The sequence below is a fragment of the Equus asinus genome, chromosome 17 (genome assembly GCF_041296235.1).
Source record: "Equus asinus isolate D_3611 breed Donkey chromosome 17, EquAss-T2T_v2, whole genome shotgun sequence".
In the NCBI taxonomy this organism is placed as follows: domain Eukaryota; kingdom Metazoa; phylum Chordata; class Mammalia; order Perissodactyla; family Equidae; genus Equus; species Equus asinus.
Window position 1 is genome coordinate 46,024,308 of NC_091806.1, and position 25,450 is coordinate 46,049,757.

Here is a 25,450-nt window from a genome sequence, read left to right on the forward strand (position 1 = left end):
TTTTTTTTTTTTTGCTGAGGAAGATTCACCCTGAGCTAACATCTGTGCCAGTCTTCCTCTATTTTGTACGTGGGTGGCCCCCACAGCGTGGCTGCCACTGGGTGGTGTTAGTCCACGCCCAGGAGCCAAACTCAGACTATCGAAGCAGAGAGCACCGAACTTAACCACTAGGCCACAGGGCCAGCCCCATGAGTTTATTTTTTCAATCGCAAAGAGGTATTGACTTTTACTAAAGGCTTTTTCTACATCTATTGATAGTATCCTTTTTTTTCTCCTATAATTTCCAAACCCTGTGATTTAATTATTTAAGCTGGACCTCAGGTGCAAGGAGTAAATTTAACGATACCCCTCACTTTATGGCACACCACAATCGTCAGGCTGTTTAAAATCAAACAAAATCTTTTATTTAAATTTCCCTCTGCATCTCCGTCCCAGCTTCTTTTTCCCTCCCCACCCTTGCCTCTGTTCTAACTAGTTCAACCTACGTCCTTGGACATCTATCTTTCAAAACAGGTGGTTGCCCATAAGTGTTTTTAATTTACACAAATGTTGTCATTTAGAATTCTTGCTGTTTTTTTTTTTTCACTCAACCGTATGTTTTCAGGACATTGACAGGTGGCTGTGTGGAAAAGGAGCTGGTCGTGGTTTCAAATGTTATCATGTGCACCAGCCCCGTTTTACTTCTCCATTCCTTTATTCCCACAAAAACATTGTGTCCCATGTCCTCACGCCTGTCCCCGTTGGGCTTGGCTCGGGATTTTTCTGGGTTGCGTTCCAGAAGTGGGATCGCTGGGTTGTAGGACACGTGCGTGCTCGGCTTCACTAAATACTGTCTGGTTACTTTCCTAAACGGCTGCCGGGGCTTCATGTCCACCAGCAGGACGGGATGTGTCCTGTTTTCCTCATTCCTTCCCCAACACTTGATACCATGCACTTTTCTAACTTTTGCCTGATAACCATAAAGGGCTATTTTGTTGATGTTTGAGCTTGCCTTTCTCTGACTCCAGTGAGCTTGGGCGTCCGTTCCCGTATCTGTCAGCCGTCGGGGGTTCCCCATCTTCGTGCTGCCTGCTCCTGGCTGTTGCCCACTTATCACTTGGGGGTTTCTTTCTTTTCCTTCTTGATTTGCAGGAGCTGTTTGCATCCTTGCTGGGTTTAGACGCTCCAGGCATCGTTCTCTGAGAAATCTCTTCAAGGTGGTGACTTCATCTGTTGTGAACTTGGCTGGACAGACACGCTCAATGTTGGTATAATTTTTCACCCTGAAATGTGTTGCCTGTTGGATCTTAAGTCAGTCTATGTCCCCTGGTGAAAAAGATACCCCTTATATTTCCTCTGTGACTTTTACAGTTTTTCCCTTTCACAGTTTGCTCTTGAATCCAGCTGGCATCTATTTTTATGTGGGATTAAAGAAAGGCTACGACTTGATTTTTCCTCCATGTTATGAGCCAGTTTTCTCAGCCCTATCCGCTAGACAGTCTGCCCTGTCTCTGTCCGCTTACCAACTTCCCGTTCACACCCGGGACTGTTTTTGAACTCTCCGTGCCGTACCCCCGGTTTGTCTGTTCCTACACACTGTTGCTTTTTAAATATACCCGGCTTTGTGTGAGCTCTGGGAACTCTTCAGCTCACGGCTACTCAGTGGTGCTTCTCTGCTTGGTTTCATCCCACGCAGAACTGAGTTCTCAGGCAAAGACTCAAGGGGAGCCCTCTGCAGACCGGAGTCCTTCCTCCGACTGGCTCAGTCCTTTCTTTCTGGCACTCCATCTCTCAAATTCTAGCCACTTAGTCTCCCTAAAGTGTGACTTCTGTGTCTTCCACTCAGGTAGACCGCCACTCTCTGCCTGGCTTTCCCCACTTCCTGTGCCATTCTCCACAAAGTACTCCCAGGTGGTGAGGCGGGGTGAACATAGGGGTCCCCTCTGCATTTCCCTTCTCTCAGCATGCACCGTCCTGGGGTACCTCTTGTCCTATATCCAAAAATAGTTCTTTCTTATGTTTTCTCCCATTTTCCGGTGGTTTACAACGGGAGGGCTGGCCCAGGACTGGTAGCTCCATCATGGCGACAGACGGAAATGCCTCTTCCTGTTGATTGTCAATGGTGTAGAGGACACTGTTGGTTTTTGTAGTTTTTATTAATCAGGCAAATATCCTGATTTATTTTATCATATCTATCCGTTTGTCGAATATTTTTATTTTCTCTGCAATTGTCCTCATTCCTCTAATTTCTTTTTCATGCCTTATTTCATAGCCCAGAACTTCTAGTACTCTCTGAACCATGCTCGGAATCAGACACACTCATCTTCTTCCTAATCTTAAAAAGAATGCGTCTAAAGCTTCTCCCTTAGGTATGACGTTTATACGTTTTTGGTATTTTTTTTCATCAAGGCAAGAAAGTTCCCTTTCTAGTTTTATGAGAGTTTTTATCATAAATGAATGATGAAATTTATCACATTTTTTTTCTGCAGCTACTTAATCATTTTCTTTTTTTTCCCCTTTATTTATGTGGTGAATACATAGGATAGGTTTATCCTCATATTTCTAGGATAAACCATTTGTAGTTTGCTCTGTTTTTGTTTTTTTTTTTCTGGGTGCTCTGATTTTCTTTAGAAAATTTTCACCCATATTCATAAGTGAAATTGGCCCATAATTTTCCACTCTGGTTCAATTCATTTTTTTATTTCAAAGCTGTAAGTTCCTACTGGCTTCACAAAATGACTTGGAGAGATTGCTTTTTTTTCTCCGCCCTCTGGGACAATTTGTATCATGTGAAGATTATCTTTCTTTGAGGGTTTGGCAGAAGGTAAAACCATCTGGTCTGGTAATTTTTATGTGAGTGTTAGCGGATATGCATGGCTGTGAAAAAAAACCTACAACTCCGATTTATTTAACGTTAAATCTCTTCTTGAGTTAGAATAGGCAATATTATTTTTCTAGAAAATTGTTCATGCTTTCTGGTTTCACCTTTATCATTATAGCACTCCACACGGTGTTCTCATAATTTTTAAAACCTCAGTTCTATCTGCCATTTTTAATTTGTGCCCTTGCTCCTTTTTTTTTTTAAATCAGTTTGCCAAAGGTTTGTTCTTTGAGAACTGTTTTTTTGGGGGGGGGGGGTTTTAAAAAATCATCTCTGTTGTTTCTTTGCTTCCTATTTCCTTAATTCGTGCTTTAATTTCTTCCACTTTCTTTGGATTTTCCTCTCATTCTTTTTTCAGCTTCTTGCGGTGAATGCTTAGGTAATTAATTGTCAAAGCTTCTTCTTTTTCTAACAGGTGTTTAGGGCTATTTCTTAGAGGCTTCATGAGCTTTGGTCCTCAGTGTCTTCATTGTTATTCATGTTTAAATATTTAAAAATTCACAACCATTTAAAATATTTTAAATTTAAAGTTTGTTTCTCTAAATTATTTAGAAGCGCATTTTACAACACAAGCATCGGCAATCTTTTTTGTTATTGATTTCTGGTATTATTGTCTTGTGGTCAGGTAACGTGGTCAATTTTTCCATTTTTGTTGAAACTCACCCTGTAGGGTAGTCGATGGCCAATTTTTGTTTTCTTTACATACTCATTTGATTAAGCTTTTAAAATCGCATCACTTATATGATCTGTATCCTGGTTAATTCTTTATCTGCTACAAATATTAACCCATTACGATTGTAGTTTTGTCATTTTCTCTTTTCTTCCCCTATTTGGAAACTTTGTGAAGTGTATACAAACCCCAGATTATTCCATTATCCTGGTCAATTGTTGCTTTTATGTAGTGGCCCTCTTCCTTCATAATCCCTTTTTTAGCCTTTAAGGCTATTTGATCTGATGTCAGTCAAGTTTTTATTAACATTTCCTAGTTCCCCCATTAATTCCCAGCGATGGGTTGTCTCCTGCAGGGATAATGTAGTGGGGGCCCCCCCAAGGTCACAAGGTCATAGAAGTTGTGCTACCCAGACTTTTGCATTGACCTCTGTTGGGCTTTCAAAGGATTTCACAGGTGCGGGACCAGATTTTTGATGGATTTTGTGGTTTGGAGATTTGGCATCACGTGAGTCTCTGTGAATTCAGATTCTACACCCGAATGGTGCAAATCTGGGGCTGTTACTCAACGTGGTGCCCGACCCCACTCATGCACCCCTCCCGCCCCGAGTCTCAGGCATTCTGGGCAGGACACTGCTTTCTTTAAGCAGCGGGGGCCTCCCGTTCTGGCCTCCTGCAGCCTCCTCTGTTCCAGCCCCCTCCTCCAGGGCCACCTCCTAGCCCCTCAGCCCCTCCTCGGCCCCCGCCGCCCCGCCTAACCTCGGGCCTGGAGCCTGCACCCCATCTGATGGACCCTGGGCCGTCAGCATCCGCTCTAGGTGAAAATTCATCTGTGGTGCCTGGAGATTTCTCTTCCCATCTTTCATCCTTCAGCCCTGTGCTCTAATTGGGTGGGGCGGGAGCAGAAGTGCATTTTTTTTCTCCCACATTTCCCTCCATCCACAGAGGGAGCGTGGCGCCATGTCACTATAGTCAGGCGCCCTGTCCGTTATAGTCAGAAGTCCCTCCTTTAGGTGGAACACAAGTTTAAATAATATTTATCAAACTTACACTATGTGCCAGATATGTAGTGGTACATATAGAGAACACACACACATATAAAATAGCGTGTATGCCTATATATGCAGACACACATATGCATACACAGAGCACACACAGCACAGACACATGCGTGTCCATATCGTACGTATACTTATATAATAGCACGTATGCATATGCCGGCTCGAAGACATATATGCATACACAGAGCACATGTACACCAACGATCACGACACACAGAGCCCATCCTCACAGAACTCACAGTCCAGGGCAGGAAACACACAGTTAGACACGATTGCCCCCTACTGCTTTGGGGGGTAGTAATTACTAAGAGGGGGGATTCGTGGGGGGGGGGGCTGGAGGTACTGAGTTCAGAGGGCAACTGGGAGATGCCAGGGGAAGGGGCCTCCAGGACCGATTGGGGCTCCCCCCGTGGGCTCGGACTGCGCTCCCCCAGCTCCTTCCCAGCCACCGGGCCCCCTCCCCCACTGCTGTCCCCCATCACTCCCCCTCCGTCTCTGTCCACTGCAGGGCCCTGAGAACTGGAGTCCCTTCGGCCACCACACTGAGTGAGGAGGGTTTGGGCACCACCCCAGGAGGGGAGGATGCGGGCCTGCACCTGCTGAGCAGGGGCGGCGGGGGGGACACACGCACACTGCTGTCCCACAGTCCTGGTGATGCTGGGCCCCCCAGGCCAATGCCCCCCCACCTCCCCGCACACATCCGGCCCAGCCTCTCCCTGCCTGCTCTGGGTCGGGGGTCCAGGGGCCTGGACAGGGGCCCTCAGAGCACCTGGACGTCTACCTAACGGCCATCAGGTATCCACCCCGGAAACACTGACTGAGGGCAGACCGGGTTGGTTCCGCTCCAGGTCCCAGGGGGCGGATGGGGACAAGAAGACGGACACTTGCTGCCTTCCTGGAAATGATGTTCTGAGGGAGGATGCTCCATAAGCAAGAAGGATGCAGCTTCGGATGTGATAACTTACAGAGACGGTGACAGCTGTTCCATAGAAGCTTTTCTAGAAAACTCTCACAGAGTTCTATATAACAGAGCAGGACAAAGGGATACAGCACCAAGCGGTGGGAGGGGCTGGTATGATAGGTGGGGTGGTCCCAGAAGAGCCCTCCAAGGGGGCGGCACTCAGCAGCAGAGACCCGCACATGTGCCAAGGAGCCAGCTGGGGAGTCAGGACTGCGGGTGACCTTTGGAAGGAGTTGGCTGTAAGGGGTGGCTGGGGAAGGCAGGGACATGAGATGTGGAGGCAGCGGTTTCATCTGTGTCTTAGGAAGGAGATTCCTGCGTGCTCACGCACGGGTGGGAGCGATTCAGCAGAGAGGGAAGAACGGATGACGCAGGAGGGAGGCCCCAGCTGCAGGAGGTGAGAGGCGAGGGGACGGGCACGGCCGAGGGGTTGGCCCCGCTGGGAGTTGGGGCACCACCCAGCAGAGAAGGGGAGACTCCGGCCGTAGGCGCGGGATCCAAGGTGGGAAGGTGACTCTGCTCTGTTTTAGGCATCCTCTTTTTCAGCGAAAATAGAAGGGAGGTCAAATATGGGGATTGAGGAAAGAAAAGAGGGATTTGGGGAGTTGGAAGAGAGAGGGGTCCTCATCCCGGCGGCCCTGAGCTGAACTGTCGTCCTCAGGCTCCTCTTTTGAAGCCCTAACCCCCATGCGACTGTATTTGGAGATGGGGCCTACAAGGAGGTAATTAAGGTAAATGAGGTCATAAGGGTGGGGCCCCGCTCCAATAGGATTAGTGTCCTTTCAGGAACAGACCCCAGAGGGCGCTTGCTCTCCCCCGCCATGTGAGGACACAGTGAGAAGGCGCCGTCTGCAAGTCTGCAAGCCAAGAAGAAGGCTTCACCAGGAACCCAATCAGCCAGCACCTTGGTCTCAAGACTTCCAGCCTCCAGAAATAGGAGAAAATAAGTGTCTGCTGTTTAAGCTGCCCTGAATCAGATGCTGGCACACAGTGGGTGCTCAATAGGCGTGGAGGGGCCCCTAGAAGAAGTGCTACGCTGGGTACTCCCCAGATGCCACGGTCCTCCTTCCCTCTGCTCGGTCTTCCCACGCTAGTTCAGTTGGCTGTCAGCTGGACCACGAGCCCCACAGGCCAGCCTGCATCTGCCTCCCTCCCGTGCTGGAGTCACGCCCTCCTGGTCCTCCTGGTCCCGCCCACGGTGCCTGCCTCTAGGGGATGCTCAGTCCTGACTTGTTGATGGCTGACGGTTTAAAATACTGACTCTGTTGAGTTAGGGCTAGTGTTCCTGTCTCCCAAGCCTTGTTTGAATTTTTGTCTCTTCCACTAAAGACTTCTGGAAATGCATTATTTCCCACTACTGTCAGGAAACCAGTCTTACTTTAAAAGACGCGAGTGGTGAAGGAGCAAGAAAGCCTTGCCTGCCCCCACCTTGGGGATCACCATTAGCATCACCCTTAACGCTGTGTTTATATCCTTGCAGGTTGTTTTCCGTGCACTTACCTGTAAATCTGTTTTTCCTTCAATGAAAATATATCACCCGGTTGTTTCATAAGCTGCCTTTTCAAAAACTAATTGTATGTCTTCTCCTTAATTGTGCTCCCTCACCACCTGCGTGACTCACCTTTGTCCCGGCTCTGCCATCACCACTGATGGGGACTCTCCACGTGGCAGACACCCGCCTGGTGATATGAACTCGTCGCTTTACACGGTGGTGAGGTCGGCTTCGTTAGCCCCGTTTTATTTAGAAGACACAGCCTGGGAGAAGTTCAGGCTCCCCGTCCTCCAGCCGCACCTGGTGGGGCTGCACAGCATCGCTTGTCACATGGTGCTCTCCTGCCTCCACCCAGACAGGAAAAACGTGAGGCCTCTCACCTGCTCTGCGACACGGCGCTCCGTCCTTTGGAGAAGGGTGGCCGGTCCCCTCCTGGCTCTGGTCCTTGGAGGCCTTGCAGCTCCTCTTGGCCCAGGCCGCTGAGCGGCTCCCGCCCCAGTCCCTGCTCACAGGGCCGTTCTGAGCTGTCTTCCGCTGCCCCCTACACTGGCCTCAGAGGAGCCCTGTTCCCGGGACCCCTGGAGAACCTTCACCCAGCTCCTTCTGAGAAGCGGGAAGGGGAGCTTGAGGTATAAATGCTGGATGGCACCGCCCCACCCACGGGGAGGCCTGCAGAAGAGCTGGCTGGGGCTAATGGGCCTGGCCAGGCGGGGCCTCCCCGGCTCCCCGCCCAGGAGAGGGCTGGGCTGCAGGGCAATGGAGATTGGGGCTGGGGTGCAAGGAGGGTGGAGGGCCCTCCGTCTCCTATGCTATCCTGGCGATACCTGCCTTCCTGAAGGCCTTCTGGGACAGCCGAGGAGACCTCAGAGCACCAGCAGACCCCATCGCAGGCGGTTAGGGAAGGACGCTGGAGGGAAGCGGGCTCTTGGGGCCTGGGAGAGGCCATTACGTCTGCCTGTAACTTCCCGCGTGGAGAGATGCTCTTGCTAATGGACTAGCCCAGTGCAGATTATCGGACTGAGGGCCTCAGCTCGCTGCTGGCTGTTGGCCAGAAGCTGCCCTTGCTCTTGCCATATGGGCTCTCCAGGATGGCAGCTCATGACATGGCAGCTTGCTTCCTTAAAGCCAGCAAGAGGGAGAGTCTGCTAGAAGACAGAAGTCACAATCTCATGTAGCCTTAATCATAATCTTTGCTCCATTCGGAGGGTTGCAAGCAAGTTATCTGGTCCAGCCCACACTCACAGGGAGATTCTGAATACCAGGAGGCGGATTGTTGGGGGCCCTCTTGGATTCTGGCTACCAGGCTGATTGGCTGACCAAGAACTTCCCAGTGCTGGTCCTTCCTGCTTCCTGTCCAGTACAGAATGGCTAGGGGACCAACACCATTGTGTGTTGTTTCTGTGTTCTGTTCTGCGTGTCTTCAGAGCTGTCATCATTTTGATGCGGGCTCGGCGAGCCGAGGAGTCGAAAGAAAGATTTCTTGGGCTCTGAAGGTCTGGCAGTAGTGCTCTTTTATTCAGAGAATAGCATGGAGTAGCATGGGGACAGGACCCACGGGCAGTAAAGTGCTGCTGCATGGAGACAGGACTCATGGGGAGTGAAGAGCTGCCACATGGGGACAGGACCCATGGGCGGTGAAGAGCTGCGGGCTTGGGGACAGGACCCATGGATGCTGAAGAGCTGCAATGGGTTGAGGGCCAGGGTAAATTTATAAGGCACAGGTAGGTATGTGAGTTATTTCTTTACAAGACAAAGGAAGATCATGTAAAAAATGTCATTAAAATGGTGTCAGTGTAGGTGGGGTCTGGTTATCAGGTGGTCCTATGACTTTGGATGAGAATCAGATCGGATCCGGTCAGGACGTCCTATGCTTCCCGGAGGATGATATAGATCAGTATGTAGGGCAGGACACCGTGGGCTTTTCTCCCTGGGGCAGCCTTGATCCTCATCAATTTGGCCAAAGGGTACCAGTCCCAGAGGAAGTACCCCTGGATGTGGTGGAGAGAGATGCAAATAGCCCGCAGCTCCTGGGCTGGTGCAGGACGGGACGCAGTCCCTGGCCTTGACTTTGGATGGCTCTCTCCTGGGGTGAAGGGGAGCACATGTGCCGCTGTGAACGATACAGCCACTGGTGTTAGGTGGGAGCACTTGAACATCACACGTGGGACCCAGCGCCTGTGTGGGTGGTGGAATGTCCGGGGAGGGACCACGCCTACATTCGCCACTCTGCCTGCCGGCATCTCCTTTTCCTGCCAGCGCACCTGGTTTTACCTTGAACTCCCCTCTTCCCAGCTCTCAGCCTGTTGGGTTTGGTGAGACAGGGCGGGGGCCTCCTCCATCCCCGGTCCCCACTTCCCCATCCAGGGGAGGGCGTGTCACGGGCGCCTGGCCAGAGAGCAGGATCCTCGGTCCTTCGGTTACAATTATCTGGAAGAGAGTGTCTCTCTGCTGGGATTGCTGAATCCGTCAAATGTAAACTCGGAGCCATTGGTTACCTGCCACTGAGTTTATTGACTGAGAACAAATGCAACGCAGACAAAGCAGAAATGAGAAGCAGGAAGAGAAGAGAAGTAACTTGGAGAACATGATTCGAGGCCCTGGATCCAACTATGTCTGAAATGAAAATCACTTCTGGAACGTCCCTGGTATGCAAGGAAATTCCCTTGGACACACAGATACCCCCACGCTCACCCCCCAAGCTGGACTGATCTCGGGTTTCTGTTACTTGTCACCAAGGTCCTGGCTGACACCGTATACAAATGTGCCTATGAAATGAATCTGTAATCTACAGGCCGAGCTTCCTAAAGCAGAGATGAACGGTTGCCTCTGGCTGCCCGTGGTGGGGGGTTAGGGGCTGGATGCCCTGGGGCACTAGGAAACTTCAGCTGGGAGTGATGAAAATGTTCTTTTTCGGGGGATGGAAACGCTCTATATATTGATTTGGTGATGACACGGGCATACATACGTGGGTCAAAGGTCACTGAACTACACGTTCAATGGGGGTATTTTATCGTATGTAAATTAGACCGCAATTAGATCAATTACCAAGATTTTTAAAAAAGTCAGCCTGGGTAGGTAAGCCTCCTCCTGAACTGCCAGGAAACTTCGCGCTGGCATTCTGAGTCACCGAAGCAGAGTTTTCCACGAGTTTTAATTCTGCGAACTGTGCCGTGTTGTTTTCTCCAAGCCTCTACGGGCTTCTTTCCAGCCCCCCCTGGCTTAAAATATAATAATTTTGCACTTGTATTCTTGGTCGTCCTGATTCGGGAAGATCTCTGTAACATGCTGCCTGGCTTCCCGGCCCGTCACCAACATGACGAAGGGCACATGTCCTTCGTCCTGGGCTTCTCCCCGTGTACCGAGAGGCTGGACCGTAAATGAAACCATCTCTCCGTCCCGCCTTCTAGATGAACCCCTTGGATCCTGGGAGGGTTCTGAACCAAGCTGTGCAGATGCAAAAAAGATCTTGGCAAAATTCTGGCATAAAATAGCAAACCCCAGTTATCTTAAAACCACAGCTGGCAGGAGATTCGGGAAAGCTGGGCCCGTGCCAGAGAGACATTCCGTCTCCTCTCACTAAGATGGAGGATGAAGATGGGGAGAGGCGCCAGCTCTGGCTGTGTGCTGTGCTCTCTGTAGAGCTCAAGTCCCTTTCCCACCCCCTCCCCATGTCAGATGCCGACGCCTGAAACCGGGCCGTCCTGTCCTTTGGTCTCCATCCACTGTGAAATCCAGCGAAGCCCGGCTGGGGTGTCCTGTGGCCGTGATGGGCGTGTCTTCTCTACTCCATGCATCTCCCTGAACCCCAACACCCAGTGCTTTGCTGGTGGGAAACACAAAGGTGGGAGGCCCGAGCTTCTAGGGGAACAGGACCGCCACTGTGCTGGAGCCTGTGGGTGGTGACTGGGAGCTCTCACCAGCGCTGTCCACCCAGCGGGACTGACCTTGGACGAGGAGCTCCATCCGTGCTCCGGCAGCAGGCGCTCTCAGGCTGTGCCGCGGAGCCCTGCTGTGAAGACTCAACGAGATCTGGACATGGAGCTCTTTGCCCAGGGTCCACTGTACACAGTCGGTGCTCAATAATGGCAGTCACTGCCCCAACCACTGGCGCTTGGGATAGGCTGTTCCCGTGAATGTCCCTCCTTCACTGGCCACCCTCTCCCTTCCTGCCACCTAGTCCCTGATGCCTAACTGTAGTACAAGAGAAAACTGAGGCACAGCGGGACCAAGGACCCATGGCTAGTAGGTGGTGGCCCCCACCCCCTGTCCCGTCACCCCTCACCCCACCCTGTACATCCTGTGGTGGCAGTAAGTCCTGGGCAGGGAGACAGCACTCCTTCTAGCTCCCTAGAACCTCCTTAGGAGGAACGGCCATACCCGCTCCCTGAATCTTAATTCTGCTCTTCTCTTGACCAGCAGCTGTCAGGGGACACGGCCAGACCCCTGGCTCCAGACAGTGTCAGGGTGACAATCTGGGCTGCTCGGATGTCCTGCGCTTCCTGCCTTTACCAGACAGACCCCCAGAAAGAAGGAGGCTTGGGTGGGGCGCTGGGGGCCCAGCTGTGCCTCCTGGGGGGTCGGGGCAGGGGATAGCAGAGGCTTGCCGCCCCGCCCTGGCCCTCTTTAATAATTAAATACCAGGGAGGGAAGAGAAGGTGCTGGAGGGCCAGCTGCTTCTGCTCCTGCCATCCTCTGTGCTATCTCCCTCCGTTAGCTCAGAGATGAGGTGGTCCAGCGCGCGGACAGGAGGTGCGGGAATCCTCCCGGGGCTGTGGGATGGGGCCAGGAAAGGAAGGCTGCTCCCTAGCAAAACCGTAGTGATAGTGCAGGAGAAGGGTTGAGAGGCTGGGAGAAACCCGAACCTAGCGCTCACCCCCCACTCTCCCAGGCCCCGCGCCCGCTAAGGGCAGATACATGTTCATCTATGGGCCAAGCATCTTCCCTGACCTCCAGGCCCTGGCGGTGGGGGAGGGCTGCCCGTCTGCCCACCGGGCCTGGGTCTGAGCCGCGGCAGCTGGACCCTGGCGGAGGGGGCCCTTCAAGCTCCTGGGAGGCAGCTCCCCACAAGGGGCTCAGGGCTGGAGGCCTGGGGTGGGGGCTCCTGAGGAAGGGATGAACTCCCAGGACTGCGATTCACCGGGCCGTGAGGAGCCAGGCCCCCAGACGGCCGCCTTGGCCACCTTCAGGCCTGGGAGGCATTTCTGCCTGTGTGGAGGCTGTGTTCTTCCTGGTAGAAACTTCGAGGTGGATGGGTCCTGACTCCGCTCCCTCACATGTGTCCTCAGGACTCCACCTGGCTTCTCAGAGTCCCCAGAAGTGTCAGATGGGTGGCCTCCAACTCTGCTCCTCTGAGGTTCTCTGACTGGTGTGGGGAGGGCAGGCAAGGATGGGGAGGGGGCAGCCCCCGTGCTGGGAGGGGGGCGGGCGGGACCCCGACCTCCATCACCTGAAGCTCCTGGAACCTCCGCCTCCGGACCACATGGGGTCCCCTCTCTGCAGAGCCGTGGCCTTGCTGGGAGGAGTGGCTGGGACTGTTAGAAAGGAGACCTCTGGTGCAGTGGCCGCGGGGGTGGCCAGGAGGGACGAGTCGGGCTGTCTGGGGGCCACTCACCAAGGAAATGCCCTTGGGGGGTCCGTCCACCAGAGGCTGGCGCTGCAGCCCCTGCTCTGGGGCCCCCAGAGTGAGACAGTGTGGGCCCAGGGTCTGCAGCAGAATGCCGGCCCTGGCGGTGCTGTGCCCTCGATGGGCAGTTCCCGCCATCAGCCATGCCTCCTGGCCGGAGCTCGGAGAGCCGCCCTCCGCCCCTCTCCCGGCTCTGTGCAGGGGAGGGCCCTGCTCCTGACCTGGGCCCCCAGCCTCTGCCCTGCTTTCTTCTCGGGCCCAGGCAGTGAGCAGGTCCCAGGCTGGACAGCAGGAGCCCAAGGTGGGCCTTTCCAGGGGCTGACTGATGGGAGCGGGGGTGCAGTCAGGCAGCCTCCAGCCCGGCCCTGCTGGAGGCCGTCTCTCTCCAGGCAGGCTCCCTGGAGGCGGGCTCCAGCCAACTGTGGGAAGCAGGGAGGTGCCGGGCGCAGGGAGGCCAGCCCTGCCTCCCGAGAGGTCGGGTGAGAGGGGAGCAGTAAGAGATGATGCAGCTGCCCGCCCCGGGGGGCTCTGTGCGGACACACTGCGCACCTACGTGCAGGGACCATGTTAGCGGCACAGGCCTGGCATGCAGTGAGGTGGGGGGTGGGGGCGGGAACCCAGGTTCCCAGGGGAGCAGGGGCTGCAGTGGGTGAGCAAGGGTGGCACTGGCGTGAGCCGGCACAGAACAATGTGGCTGACCAAAGCTCCCTCTGCCCGAGGAGTGGACACTGTACCAGGAGAGGGAGCACCCCGAGGTGTAGACAGACAGCTGGCACAGGGGGCACCCCGAGGTGTAGACAGACAGCAGGAGAGGGGCGCAGGAGCTGGGTGCTGAGCAGGGTGACGGGGTGCAGCAGGAAGGGCTCCCTCGGAGTCTCCCATTGCCCCAGGGCGTCCTCACGGTGGGAACAGACCCCGGACAGGACAGAGGGCAGAGGCTTCTTCAGTGCAAGATATAAAACGTTTATTGATACACATTTATGGTCTCTCATCAAACTTGCTCCGGCTACGCAGGGCCGCGGGGCTTGCAGGTGGGCTGGGGGGCCAGGGAGAGCCAGTGCCCACTTTCGGGTGGGGGTTGGAGCCCGGAGCCCTGAGGACCGGGTGGACAGCAGCTCGGACACACCGTGCACTCTGGAGGCTGCTGGAGCTGGCGGGCATGGAGTCCGAAAAGAGAGTGACCCACCCCAGCTGGCCGAAGGTCCCTTCCGTCTCCAGCCGCTCGCCATGACCAAGACTGTCCCAGGAAAGTCAGCAGAGGATTCATCTGGGGGCGGGGGCGGGACATCATTGGCAGAAAGGCAGAGCCCCAGGGTGGGTCGCCAGTACCCTCTCCCAGTAAGCACCATTCCCTCGGGTCTGCTCGCTCATGTTGCCTTGAGAGGATACAATGGGAAGAGCAAGTGCCCCAGTGGCGGGGACAAAGCTGCTGGCTGGATGGCGATGGTGCCAGCTGTGTCATTTCCAAGGAGGGCTGACCACAGGGGCAGGAGTCGGACGGGGCTGGGTGACCCCTGCTCTCTGCCTCACCAGCCTGCAGGCCACCACCTGGCCCACTGCCTGGGACAACTTCTGTATAATGGGTCACTGAAGGAGGAGTATGGCTGGGAGAGCCCAGCGGGGCCATGGGCTCTGTTTGCAGGTGGCTGCTCGGTCCCTTGGCCACCCCAGAGCCTCGCCCAGGGAGAAGGAGGCAGGAGTGTGGGAAGCAGACTTTTCTCCTTGCCCTCGGGCACCAAGGCGGCTGCCCAGCTCCTGTCCTGCGGGAAAGGGTCTCTGGAGGCCACAGGCTGCTCCTGGATCCTGCCTCCTCTCCAGGTGCTGGGCTCTCAGGAGGCGTTCCCGGAGGGACACTGCATCTCCATGGTGACCGTGTTGGGCGTGCCACCCCCGGCCTCTGCCAGCTCGGCGCCGTCTCGCAGGGCCCGCTGGAAGACCACCCTTAGAGGCTCCCACAGCCTCTGTGACTTGTCTCTCCCGGCCAGGAAGTAGACGACGGGCTTGGAGCCGCTGTTGATGCAGATGCACAGGTCGGTGACGTACTCGGGGAAGGGGGCCGGGATCTGGAAGACCCAGAAGAGGAACCAGTCGATCCCCAAGTAGATGGAGGACACGAGGAAAATGGAGACCATGGCCAGGATGACGTGGTTGAGCTTGGCGGAGCGCTGGCGCCGCCGGGCCCGGCATTCCACGTGCAGGATGAGCGCCAGGCAGGGCAGCACCATCAGCGGGCAGAAGACCAGGAAAAGCAGGATGCCCAGGAAGGCGTCCATGTGCCTGCAGGCCGCCCCAGAGGCCTGGCGGCCCAGGAACACACAGAAGTAGTTGTGGATGCTGGTGACCAGGAGCGAGAGGATCCAGAGCAGGGCGCACACTACAGCCGACAGGCGCTTGGGCCGCCGGCGCCAGTACCAGGCGGGGAAGATGACCGACAGGCAGCGCTCCGAGCTGATGGCCGGCAGGAGGCTCACGCCGGCGAGAAACATGCAGAGCCCCAGGATCCTGGACACGGCGCGGACGTAGTCGGCAAACGCACCCAGGAAGCCGCCTGTGTTCAGGATGGAGAACACGGCCTTGCTAAAGAGATAGCCCACGTCGGCGCTGGCCAAGTGCAGGAAGTAGGTGGAGAAGGGGCTCCTCTTGATGGAGAAGCCGAAGAACCAGAGGACCAGCCCGTTGCCCACCAGGCCGCACAGACACAGGAGCAGGAAGATGTAGTTCATGACAGCCGGTGGGGGCAGCACGGTGATCTGCTCGATGGTCAGGAAGCCGCGGCTGTAGAGTTCTGGGGCCTCGCTCACGCCGGGACACATCTGCGCAGGTGCACAGGGAAGACCCCGGTGAGGCCAGCTGGGCCCCACCCCCAAACCCGCACCTGCATCCAGGTGTGTGCTGGGCCTGGTTACAGACCCGTGGAGCCCCTGGCTCTGGAGCAGGACAGCCCTGATTGCACACCGTGATGTCACTCTGTGCCCCAGAGAGTGGAGCTAGTGGCCTGCAGGAGTGAAAATAATCAGGCCCTAATTCGGGCGCCAGCCTGCCCACCTGTCAGAAGGGACAGTGGTCCAAAAATGTCCGTGTCATGCAAGATAAAGAACCGAAGAACCTTTCCAGATGGAAAGAGACGCATGCCCAGGAGACGCAGGGCTGCCATCCTAGATTTGATGATGGACCTAACCAGTGCTCTAGAGGCTGTTATTGGCACAACCAGGGAAATGTGAATATCAACTTGGTGGGGATGCTGGCATTGCATCAACGTCACATTCTACGAACAGGAAAACGCACTGTGGCCATGTGCGGGAATGTCCTTGTTCTTAGAGGATACAGTCTCTTTGGGACAAAGGGACTTGGTGTCTGCAATTTACTTTTAAATAGTTCTGGGAAAGAAAGTCTAGCTACCAAGAGATCCATAGAGAGAAAGCACATGTGGCAAAAGGATAATATGAATGAATTGGGGAAGCAAGTATGGGGCGTGCTCTGCTATTCTCGCAGATTTTCTGTATACTTGTGATTTTTCACACTAAAACATGAAAATATTTATTAAAAAAAATAAAATCACTTGTAAGTTACAAAAAAAAAAGCCAAACCCAAACAAAACCCAAAAAGTGGACCCTGGCCCCAGCCGGAGCAGGACCCTGTCCCAGAGTGGGATCAAAGAGAGACCCTGGGAACCGGAGGCAGCCTCCTGCTGGGCCGGGGTGACCCGTGGGTTTCTGAATGGTGAGGGAACTGGATCTGGCCTGGGGGGTCCCTGGGGAGGGGAACACAGTTGAGTTAGTGGCTATTTTTCACGCCATAGGAAGCACTTCAGTATTTGAACGACTGGCCTGGCTGTTATGGTGCGTCCTGCTGAATGTCATTCTTGCCTGCCACGTCTGGGTTGGCACCTGTATGCATGAAGGTGGGCCAGGGACAAGACTGGCGGGGGGGGGGTGGGGGGGCGCAAACCAGAGGCACCGGCCCTGAGCAAAGGAGGCGCTGGGGGGCCAGTCGGGCTGAGCCGTTGAGCATCCTGACCCCCTTCCCCAGAGAAGCCAGAACTGCAGATCGTAATGTGAACTACCCTGATCTTTAAATGTTCACATTTAAAAAAACACTGCGTGGGCCAAACACAACACCACACAAGCTGGATTCGGTTCTCAGGCTGTCCCTTTTGACCTTGAGTTCCAAGCAGTCAAGGCCGCCCAGAGCACTCACGTCCCTTCCCACACCCCGGCAGACAACACTAATCCATCCCAGCACTCCATCCCTCAGAGCCTGAACCGGGTCCTGGCCCTCCCCCACCAATGCGAGTATCAGTTCCCACGGCTCACGACTCTCCCAGAAGGTTCTTGAGACAGGACAATTCTGCCACCTTCCAGATGGCCCCAAGCTCGGGCAGAATGCTGGGGCCTGAAAAGCTAGGCCTGACCCCCACGCTCTTCCCCTAATCAGGGGAGGGACCTTCTGGCCTGGCTCGGGTCAAGGGGACTCTGCAAGCAGAGACCGAAGGATGTTGGCACAACTTTGGGGAGACTCTGTGACGTCAGAGCAAGCACTTTAAGCGGGTGAGACACACAGCCATCAACTTCTAACTATATTTATTGGCTTGGCATCTCTGTCTGTCTGTTGACCCCCAGCCTTTCCTGTTGGTGGCTTGACCACTCCAGGCCACAGAGTAGGCTCCTGTCAGCTGGGGAGCCAGACCCAGACACTCCTAAGACGGGAGGGAACTGGGCCGCAGGGCCTGGATCCGACAGATCAGATCGTTCGCTGCCTCTGCAGCCTGGAAAAAAGTCTGCAATCGCCTCCTCAGAGTCAGAGCGGGACGGCTGGGTGAGTCACTGGGCGTGTAGCTGCCATCACCAGCCACATACCGCCTTGTAAAATGCCTGCTCTGGAGCCTGCACCCCCGCCCTGGGTGCTGTCTTTTCTCTGGGGATTCCTGGAGACCCCCACCCCCCAGCCAGTCCCATCTCTGCCTCCTGTGGCTGCCACTCTGCAGTGGTCACCATGGGGAGCAGGAAAGGCCCACAGGCACTGTGGGGAAGTGCCGTGGACGGGGTTTCAGGGCCCTGAGCAGGAGTCCCTGCTCTGCCCCCACGTTTGGGCTCACCCCAGTGCAGTTACTATGCTGGTGTCAGCCTCAGTTTCCCTAAATGTGGAAGAGGTCGCACTAGGTAAACTCGATGGGTTCTTCCAACTTGAGAGTGTTTTGCGCAGGATTCAGAAGGGAATTCCAGTTTCCAAAGGCCTCAGAGAAGTAGGTGCCCAGTGGGGGCAGGTAGGGAGGGTGGGTCAGCCTGCTGGGCCGTCAGAGTCAGCCACAGCGGCTGGTGCCTGGAGACCGGAGGTGACCCGTGACTGGCGGACTCTGGCCTTGGGCAACACTAGCGGGATGGCCCAGGGCGGGCAACACTCTGGGGAGCACGTGACATTGGGGCCACCTTGCAGCCTCCCTCTGGGGGACCTCCTGACAGGGCCTGGCCGTGGGAAGTAGCTGACCACCCCATCTGGGCAGGGAAGAGATGGAGCGAGGCCTCCCACGGCTGGTAACAGACACCCCTAAGGTCTGCACCGGAGACTTGAGGGTGGCCAGTCCCCCGTGCTTGCTTCAGTGACGAGGACATTGGGGACCTGAGGGACCTGGGAAGCGGTGCCTGGCCACACAGCCCAGAGGGGCTCTGCTGCCCGCCCGTCAGTCCCGAGTGATAGCACGGAGCCTGGGTGACAGAGAGGGTGTCTGTGTGTGTGAGACGCTGGGCTGGGTCTGCCCCCACCCACCACACCCACGGGGCACCCAGTGCCGGGAGCTGCCCAGCAGCACCTGCCTTGTTCCTGTTGCTGGGATGGGGCTCCCAGGAGCAGTTTCCCGCCATCTCCAGGGCTGGTGAGTCCAGACTCCTCACGGCTCTGTGTGCAGCTCACCGGACCTGGCAAAGGCGGAAAGGTCGCATCAGGGCAGCAGTGTTCTCCGTCCCCTCCCAGACCCCTGTCCCCAGGTCCCTGGGGGTGTCACCTTAGAGGAAAGGCTGACAAGCAATCACCTGGCTCCCTCACAGGCGGGTGGTGTGGGAGGCACAGGGACTGTCCTGCAGAGTCCAGGGCAGAGAGCACTGCCCCCTTGGGCCGGGGCTCCTCATGTGCACCCCTGCTGATGCTGGATGCCGACTGCAGCTCACTGGGGAAGAAGCCCCTCCCCTTCCCTGATTCACTCGGTCTGGGAGATTTCTGGAGCCACAGGGCTTCCAGAGAGAGGCATTTAATGAGCCACACACATTTCCTGGGCTCTTCCTTTGTGCTCGGCCCCAGGGTGAGACAGGGGTTCTGGGCGGTCAGTCCCACAAGGCAGGAAGCCTTCCTGGAAGAGGAGGGCTTTGGCTGGGCCTTGTGTTTGTAACATGCTAAGGTGTCTGGTCTTTCCCCTACAGGTGACTGGAAGGCAGGACAGTCGTCACCAGCATCACTGTCCTCACCAGCTGGGATCTGGGCCCTGTGCCAGCGGCCTACACCCAGCATCCTGGTTTGGGCCTCAGTACCAGCTGTGAGTCAGGTTTCATCAAGCCCCTAGGATGGGGGCACCAGGCTCAGGGAGGTGAGGCGCCCCCCTCCTCCCCCCCCCCCCTCCGCCCCCAACCCAGCGGCACGGCCATAACCACGGCACACGCTGCAATTTGGGAGGTTGGTGTATCTTCAGGACTAGAGAGCTGGGGAAGAAGGAACTGCTGGAGGGGGTGAGCCAGGAGGCCGCTGGGGTTCCCCGGGCTCCAGGCTGGAGCTCGGGCAACTCAGCCAGGACTGCAGGTCGGGAGGCCAGGGAGGGGGACAGGCCAGAAGGGGTTGCCCCTGCAGGAGACGGGTCCACCCTGGTGGGGCAGAGCTTCCTGGTCTGCCTGCCCCTGGTCCCCTTGAACTGACTCCTGTCCCCCAACCTGGGCTCTGCCCGCCGCAGGCAAGCACCCATGCCTCTCACTGTGAAGGTGGGGAAACTGAGGCTGTGAGTGGAGAAGAGGTCTTGCGGGGCACAGCCAGGCTCCTGGTCCCTCCTGCGCCTGGAGGAGAGCTCAGCACCGCCGGGCTCACCTCCCTCGGAATTCCTTCCTGCCCCGCCCGCCCTCGCCACGCGCGCCCCCTCGATCCCCTCCAGCAGGGCGGGCCCAGGCAGGCGCGCCCGTCATTGGCTGGAATGGGTGGCCGTCCGCGCGGTGGCCCGCCCCCCTGCTTTAACCCTTCGGCCGCGGGCGGAGGAGGGCGCGCAGAAGACTCGGGGCCCGCTCCTTGCGCGTCCCCGGCCCATGCCTGAGCCCCTCGGCCCTGCACCTTCCCGGAGATGGCGGGCACGCGTGCGCGCCCCGCAGGCGGGTGACGGCGTGGGGGCCTCGCACCAGTGCCCCAGGGTAGCTTCCTGCGCGGCGGGAGCTCTTGTGCCCGAGAATAAGCGAGAGAGTTCATGATGCGGCTGCTGCGTGCTTGCAGAGAGCCGGGGAGGCTGCGGTCTGCACGTGTAGCCTTCCCCCGCACCCGGCCCCGCTCAATCTTGACTCTGGTTGGGTCTGTGTCCCCCTTGCCACCGACAGGCCTCATGCTTCTCCACCTCTTGGGGCTGGCTCAAGCTTTCTCTGTGGCTGCAGCCCCAGAACTACCCACCTCACCCCATCCTTCCTGGCCCTGGGTCCGCCCCACCCACACTGTTCCTGCTCTTCCCAGAGGCCCTTCCAGAGGCACACGACCGCTGGGGCTGGGCCCCAGGCTTGGCCTCCTGGGATGTCCTGCCTCTGGAGGACCTGCCCTTTCACCTATGCCAGGCTAGATGCCCACCACCCAGGTGCCCCCCAAGGGCAGCCGGCTGGGGCCTGCCCATGATGCTGGTCTGGGGCTGGGGCTGGGCCCGTGGCCGGGCGCTACCTCACCTCTGCTGATTGATTCGATGTGCGGGTGTCCCTGTGTGTCTCTGAGCCCTTGGCCTGGCCTTGTCGACAGGCAATCTGAAAAGCTGCTGCATTCGTGCAGAGAGATCTGGAAGCCAAGTGGACCCCACATGGGCCGTGGAAAGACATGTGTGTGACACGTGTATGGGGTGTGTGAGTGTGTGCACTCCTCAGGTCAGGATCTGGCCTATGACAGAGCCAGCACTCCTGTAAAGCAGACAAAAATGCCGCCAGCTCAGCTCACTCCTGACCCTCCCTTCAAAACACAAGCCTCCCAAATGCCCCCCCACACCCCCCCACCTTGCTCCTGGCCGCCTGTCTGCCTCCTGCTGCCTGGGCCTCAGGACGTTGCTCTTCTCCTGTCACCCCCACTCTACCTCGACCCAGCCCCAAACGAATTCGGGGACCTCAAGGCCATTAGGCGAGGCTGTCCTCTGTGAGGCCCACGTGGGAAATGGGAACCGTCAGACTCCGATTCTCAAGCCGCTTTCCCAGCCCCTTGCCTTGCTCTGGCCTGGCCACCACCGGGGCCTGGCCTGAGAGTGCTGGCCTTGAGGTAGCCTGCAGCTGTCACTCCCCCAGGGCGCTGAGCCTGTGTTTCTCCCTCTAGGCTCCCTGAGAACCCTGCACACAGCTTGGGTCTAAGAGGTTTATCTGGCAGGGGGGGGGGGGGAGCGAGACCTTCCAGAACTCTCAGGGACAATGACAGCACCTGGGAGAAGGTGGGACGCAGCAGCCCAACCTCCTGTGGCTGCCGAGGCTGGTCCCTCCGTGTCCCCCGACCCCGGGGCCGGCCCCACGGCTGCCCGAGCTCAGCGCCGATGGCGGGAGAGGAGAGCAGTGGGAACTATCTCCCCATGCTTGGGATGCTGCCCGCTGGGTGTTCCCTTCCCGCCCTTCCAGAAAGCACGCTTGGACGGCTGGAGAGGGTGGGGGAGGGACAGAGGGGCAGCCCCCACCCTCAGGAGGACAGAGCAGGAGCTGGAAGGGGAGGACTGCTTGGGGGTCAGGCACTGCCAGAATCCCAGGGTCTGCCACCCAGGAGGGGGACTTGCAAAGTCCCCCCCGTGTCCCTGGGACTCCTGGAGCCGCGGGAGGGCTGCAGGAGGTCCTCTGGCGAGTGACAGCCTTGCTCTGGGGTCCCAGGACTCCCTGCTTGGGGGGAGGCGTTTGATTTCTGGGGGCGGCTGCCAACCCCAGAGGCACCGGCCACATTCTCCTTCCCTACCTGGCCTTCGCCCTGCAACCCCGCGTCCCCGCGCGCCCTCCCCTGGGCTCAGGGCCCGCCGAGCTACCTGCAGCTGTCCGGATCCTCAGAGGCCTCCCCTCCGTAGAGGGCTCCTCCCGTGGCCGCCCACCTCCGGCCTCGACCCAAGGGGAAGCGCGCCAGCGGAGAGCTCTGCCCCGAGCCTCGGACAACGCGAGCTCCGAGTGGAGGAGAGCCCTCGCCTGCCGCCTGCCGCGGGAGGAGATGCCTTTGGAAGCAGAACCCGCCCCAAACCCAATTCCAGGCCCGGCGGGAGGGGGAGGGGAGGGAGGGGGAGGAGGGGCTGAGCCGGGATGAGGCTTCAGGAAGGAATGCCCCGCTCAGGAGCCCCCCCAGAGCCCCGCTGGGAGCTCATCTCTCCGCCTGGTGACGTCACGTTGGCCCGAGCACTGCGGCCCGAGTCCAGCTGTTAATCTCCCTTGCATCCTGCAGCTCCAGCAGGCTGCCCAGGAGGGAGCGCCTGCCGGCCACTCGCCTGGTACTTTCCGGCGGCTCCCACTGGCCAGTTCGGGGCGGGCACGCCCGGGGCTGGTGGGAAGCGGGTCCCACCTGGTGGTTGAGACAAACTCAGGCCTGATACAGAGAAGCCAGGGGTGAGGGCTCCACGGAAGGGGGTGCAGGTGCTTTTGAGAGGGACAATTGGCACAGGGACGATGACTCCCCCTGGGGGGCACCCCACTCTCCCTTCCCACCCTGGAATGTGCCCAGGGCTCCCTGCCGGCTTATGGAACCAGGAATTCCCTTTCCCCAGCCCTAATAGCAATCAGATGGTGCAAGTGGAAAATCACAGTCCTCGCCTGGGCCTCGCGGGGGGGATTTGGTGGGCTGTGGGACCGGGTGTGTGCGCCACTCAAGGGGAGGATGAGTCAGCCCCCCTGCCCCCCTGCCCCGTGAGCCCCTGCAGGGTTCTGGGACACCGAGCCAAAACCTGGGGGCGTGCAGGAGCTCCAGGAGTGGCCATGAGGATGGGGTGTGTATGTTTGTGTGTGTGTGTGTGTAGTGGCTTCCCAGGGAGCTACAGGGAAGGGCCCTGCCCTGGCCCGACTTTCTCATGGCCCAGGGAGCCCAAGGGAATTCCCATTGGTGCTTTCCCTGCGGGAGCAAATGGCGCCCAGATTGTGGGTGCCTCTGCGGGCATCTTGGAGAGAACCCATAGAACTCGCCGCACCTGCCAGGGAGCTCGGGCCTCCTGCCGTGGAGGAACCCTCTGTCCTGCCCAAGTGTGGACCTCAGAGCGCAGAGGCCAGCCGTGCACGGTCCAGTTGGTCTCCTGGGCTTTTGTTTTGGGGGAGGGGGGAGAGGGAGGGCCCTTGGATGCTGAAGCTCAGGGGCCGCGCCCTGAGGCTGAGAGAGAGGCTGGGCAGACAGCGGGGCGGCCCGGTGACCTCCCCTCCTCCCCGGGGGCTGGGCCAGCCGGGGCGCAGCTGGGCTGCTTGTTTACGCGAGGAGGCCCGGGGAGGTGGGAGGAAGGCCGAGGCCGGGCGAGCTCCAAGTGTAATTGCATTTGGACACTTAAAAGGAATTGTGCGAAGTGGGCCATGGCTCTGGAGTCTGCTGCCTTATTTGGTCTGGAAATTTGTTTCTTTCGAAACTAATGAGAGGTGCTCGTGCATGGAAAGGGCATCCCATGCCCGGGGTTTGCAGCGTCCCATGGCCACCCAGCGCCCCTGCCCGGGGATCAGGGAGTTGGGGCTGCGGGGGGCAGGCCTGGAGGCCCTGCTCCCACAGGGACAGTGGAGGGGCCCCTGCTGGCTGGCTGGCGCGTGGCCTCCCGAGGCTGCTTCCAATCATGGGTGACCCTGGGCCTCGGTTTCCTCACCTGTCAGCTGGGAAGAAATAATGATTCACGGAGGAGCTGTGAGGAAGGGAGTGGATCCCGGGGAGAAAAATCCTTCGTGTGCCTCAAAACGCTGCCCCGGGCTCAGAGTGGGCCTGGCGCCAGCCGTTCATTCATTCGCTCCCTCTCTCCCTCCGCAAGGCTTAGGGCTCAGGCCTGAGGTGACCCGCCCAGTGCTGGCGGGCGTGGAGACAAGGTCCCTGATCCCTCACAGCCTGCCCTCGCCTTCCCACCAGCCGCCACCCCGCCATCAGGTGTCCCCCTCCACACCTCTGGACTCTCTGGTCCCGCACCCAACCCCACACCCCCTCCTGAAGATGCTGGCCGGGACCCTCCTCTGCTGGAGGTTCCTGGGGGCAGGAGGCCACTTCTGGGCAGGGCTGTCTCCTGCTCGGGCCCTTCGGTGGTTCACAGTTGCCCCTCTGCTCCCTGGATGATGGGGGGGGCATGGACTGGCCTTCCTGCAGCCTCTCTGAGCCGGCAGGACAGCAGAGCCTCTGACGCGGCCCTCTCACACTGCAGGGGTCCACTGAGCCCCTGCTGGCCACAGGGCCCTGGCTCCAGCCGGAGGAACAGGACACACAAGGTCTCTGCCCTCAGGGAGCAATGTCGAGCCTGAGGGCAGACTAGAATCAGGAGACCCAAAACGTGTGTAGAATTGCACCTGACCACAAGCCATGCAGGGCCAGGTGGGCCAGGTAGGTCAGGACGCCTTCTCTGACGAGGCGGCAATGGAACCCACGGGGAAAGTCGGGCAGGAGTGACTCAGGAGAGAAGGGGAAAGAAGATATTCCCAGCAGAGGAAACAGCCTGTGCAAAGGCCCTGAGGCAGGAAGGTGGGCCGCACTATGAATAAGGGGCTGGAGGAGGCTGAGGGGATGCAGAAGGGGCAGAGGATGAGGCCCCCAAGCTGGACAGCTCTGAATGGTCCCTCCAGGCCCAGGATCTCGCCGTCCTTGTCCTGTTCTCACCTCTCTGACCATTTGTCCATCTGCTCGGGGGAGAGGTGTGATGATGATAATGACAGCGACTATGGCTACCACTCAGTGTGTCTTCTGACGCAGGGCCTGCACAGACGGAGTCATTTAATCCTCACAACGTCCCCATTTTACAGTCATCCAACACAGTCGCTGAGCGCCCACTGTGTGCCAGGCACTGTTCTGGGCCCTGGGAATCCGCTGGTGAACGAAGCAGATAAAGGTCCCTGCCGGCAGGGTGCCCAGATCCTGGAAATGAGGAAACTGAGGTCCAAGGAGTACCCCTGTGTATCTGCTGGACCCCCCTCCCCCCCCACCCCAACCTCGGGAGCTGAGCTGGGGACTGGGACTCCTTTGTGCCTACATCCCGGTACTGGGCGTGGAGGTGTCGAGAGGCGAGGAGAGCTCCGGAACCCAGGATCTTGCCCCGGTTCTACCTCTGACAAACAGAGGGAAATTGAGCCTCAGTTCCCCCAGCTGTACCACGGAGTGGGGGTGGAGGCGGTGGCATTGGATGTCACCTCTGCTCCATGCCCCGTCGTCACCTTCCACGCCAGCTCTGGTGGAGCGGTTCTCTTCTCAGCAGGTCTACTGAGATATAGCTCACCTGCCGAACAATTCACCCCTTCGTAAAGCGTACCGTGAAACGGTTTCCGTACATTCACGGAGTGGTGCAACCATTACCACAATCTAACTGTAGAGCGTTTTTGTCACACCAAGAAGAAACCCCGTACCCGTTAGCAGTCACTCCCCATTCCCTCCACCCCCAGCCCCTGGGGACCACTGCTCTATTTTC

The 25,450-nt window shown here is 57.7% G+C and overlaps 1 protein-coding gene across 4 annotated transcripts; it reads right to left on the bottom strand.

Annotated features, from left to right (window-relative positions):
• Positions 1-13,605: 13,605 nt before the first annotated feature.
• MRGPRF (MAS related GPR family member F) lies at positions 13,606-22,162 on the bottom strand. 4 transcript variants are annotated; one of them, XM_014861606.3, is made up of 4 exons: positions 21,869-22,162; positions 20,556-20,780; positions 18,477-18,578; positions 13,606-15,479 (listed from the first exon to the last, which is right to left on the bottom strand). In XM_014861606.3, exons 3-4 carry the CDS (start codon positions 18,522-18,524, stop codon positions 14,496-14,498), a joined length of 1,032 nt encoding a protein of 343 aa, XP_014717092.1. In that variant the 5' UTR covers positions 18,525-18,578; positions 20,556-20,780; positions 21,869-22,162; the 3' UTR covers positions 13,606-14,495. The 4 variants fall into 4 exon arrangements, with proteins under 4 accessions (XP_014717092.1, XP_014717095.1, XP_014717093.1 ...); XM_014861609.3 differs by having other exon boundaries at positions 20,556-20,661; positions 21,869-22,006; XM_014861607.3 differs by lacking the exon at positions 21,869-22,162 and adding an exon at positions 18,693-19,006 and having other exon boundaries at positions 20,556-20,665.
• Between the last annotated feature and the right edge of the window lie 3,288 nt (positions 22,163-25,450).

Coding starts and splice junctions, on each gene's coding strand:
- MRGPRF (XM_014861606.3), bottom strand. CDS start 18,524: ATGGCGGGAAACTGCTCCTGGGAGCCCCATCCCAGCAACAGGAACAAG. Junction 15,480..18,476: donor ATCCCAGCAACAGGAACAAG/GCAGGTGCTGCT, acceptor GCACCTGCGCAG/ATGTGTCCCGGCGTGAGCGA.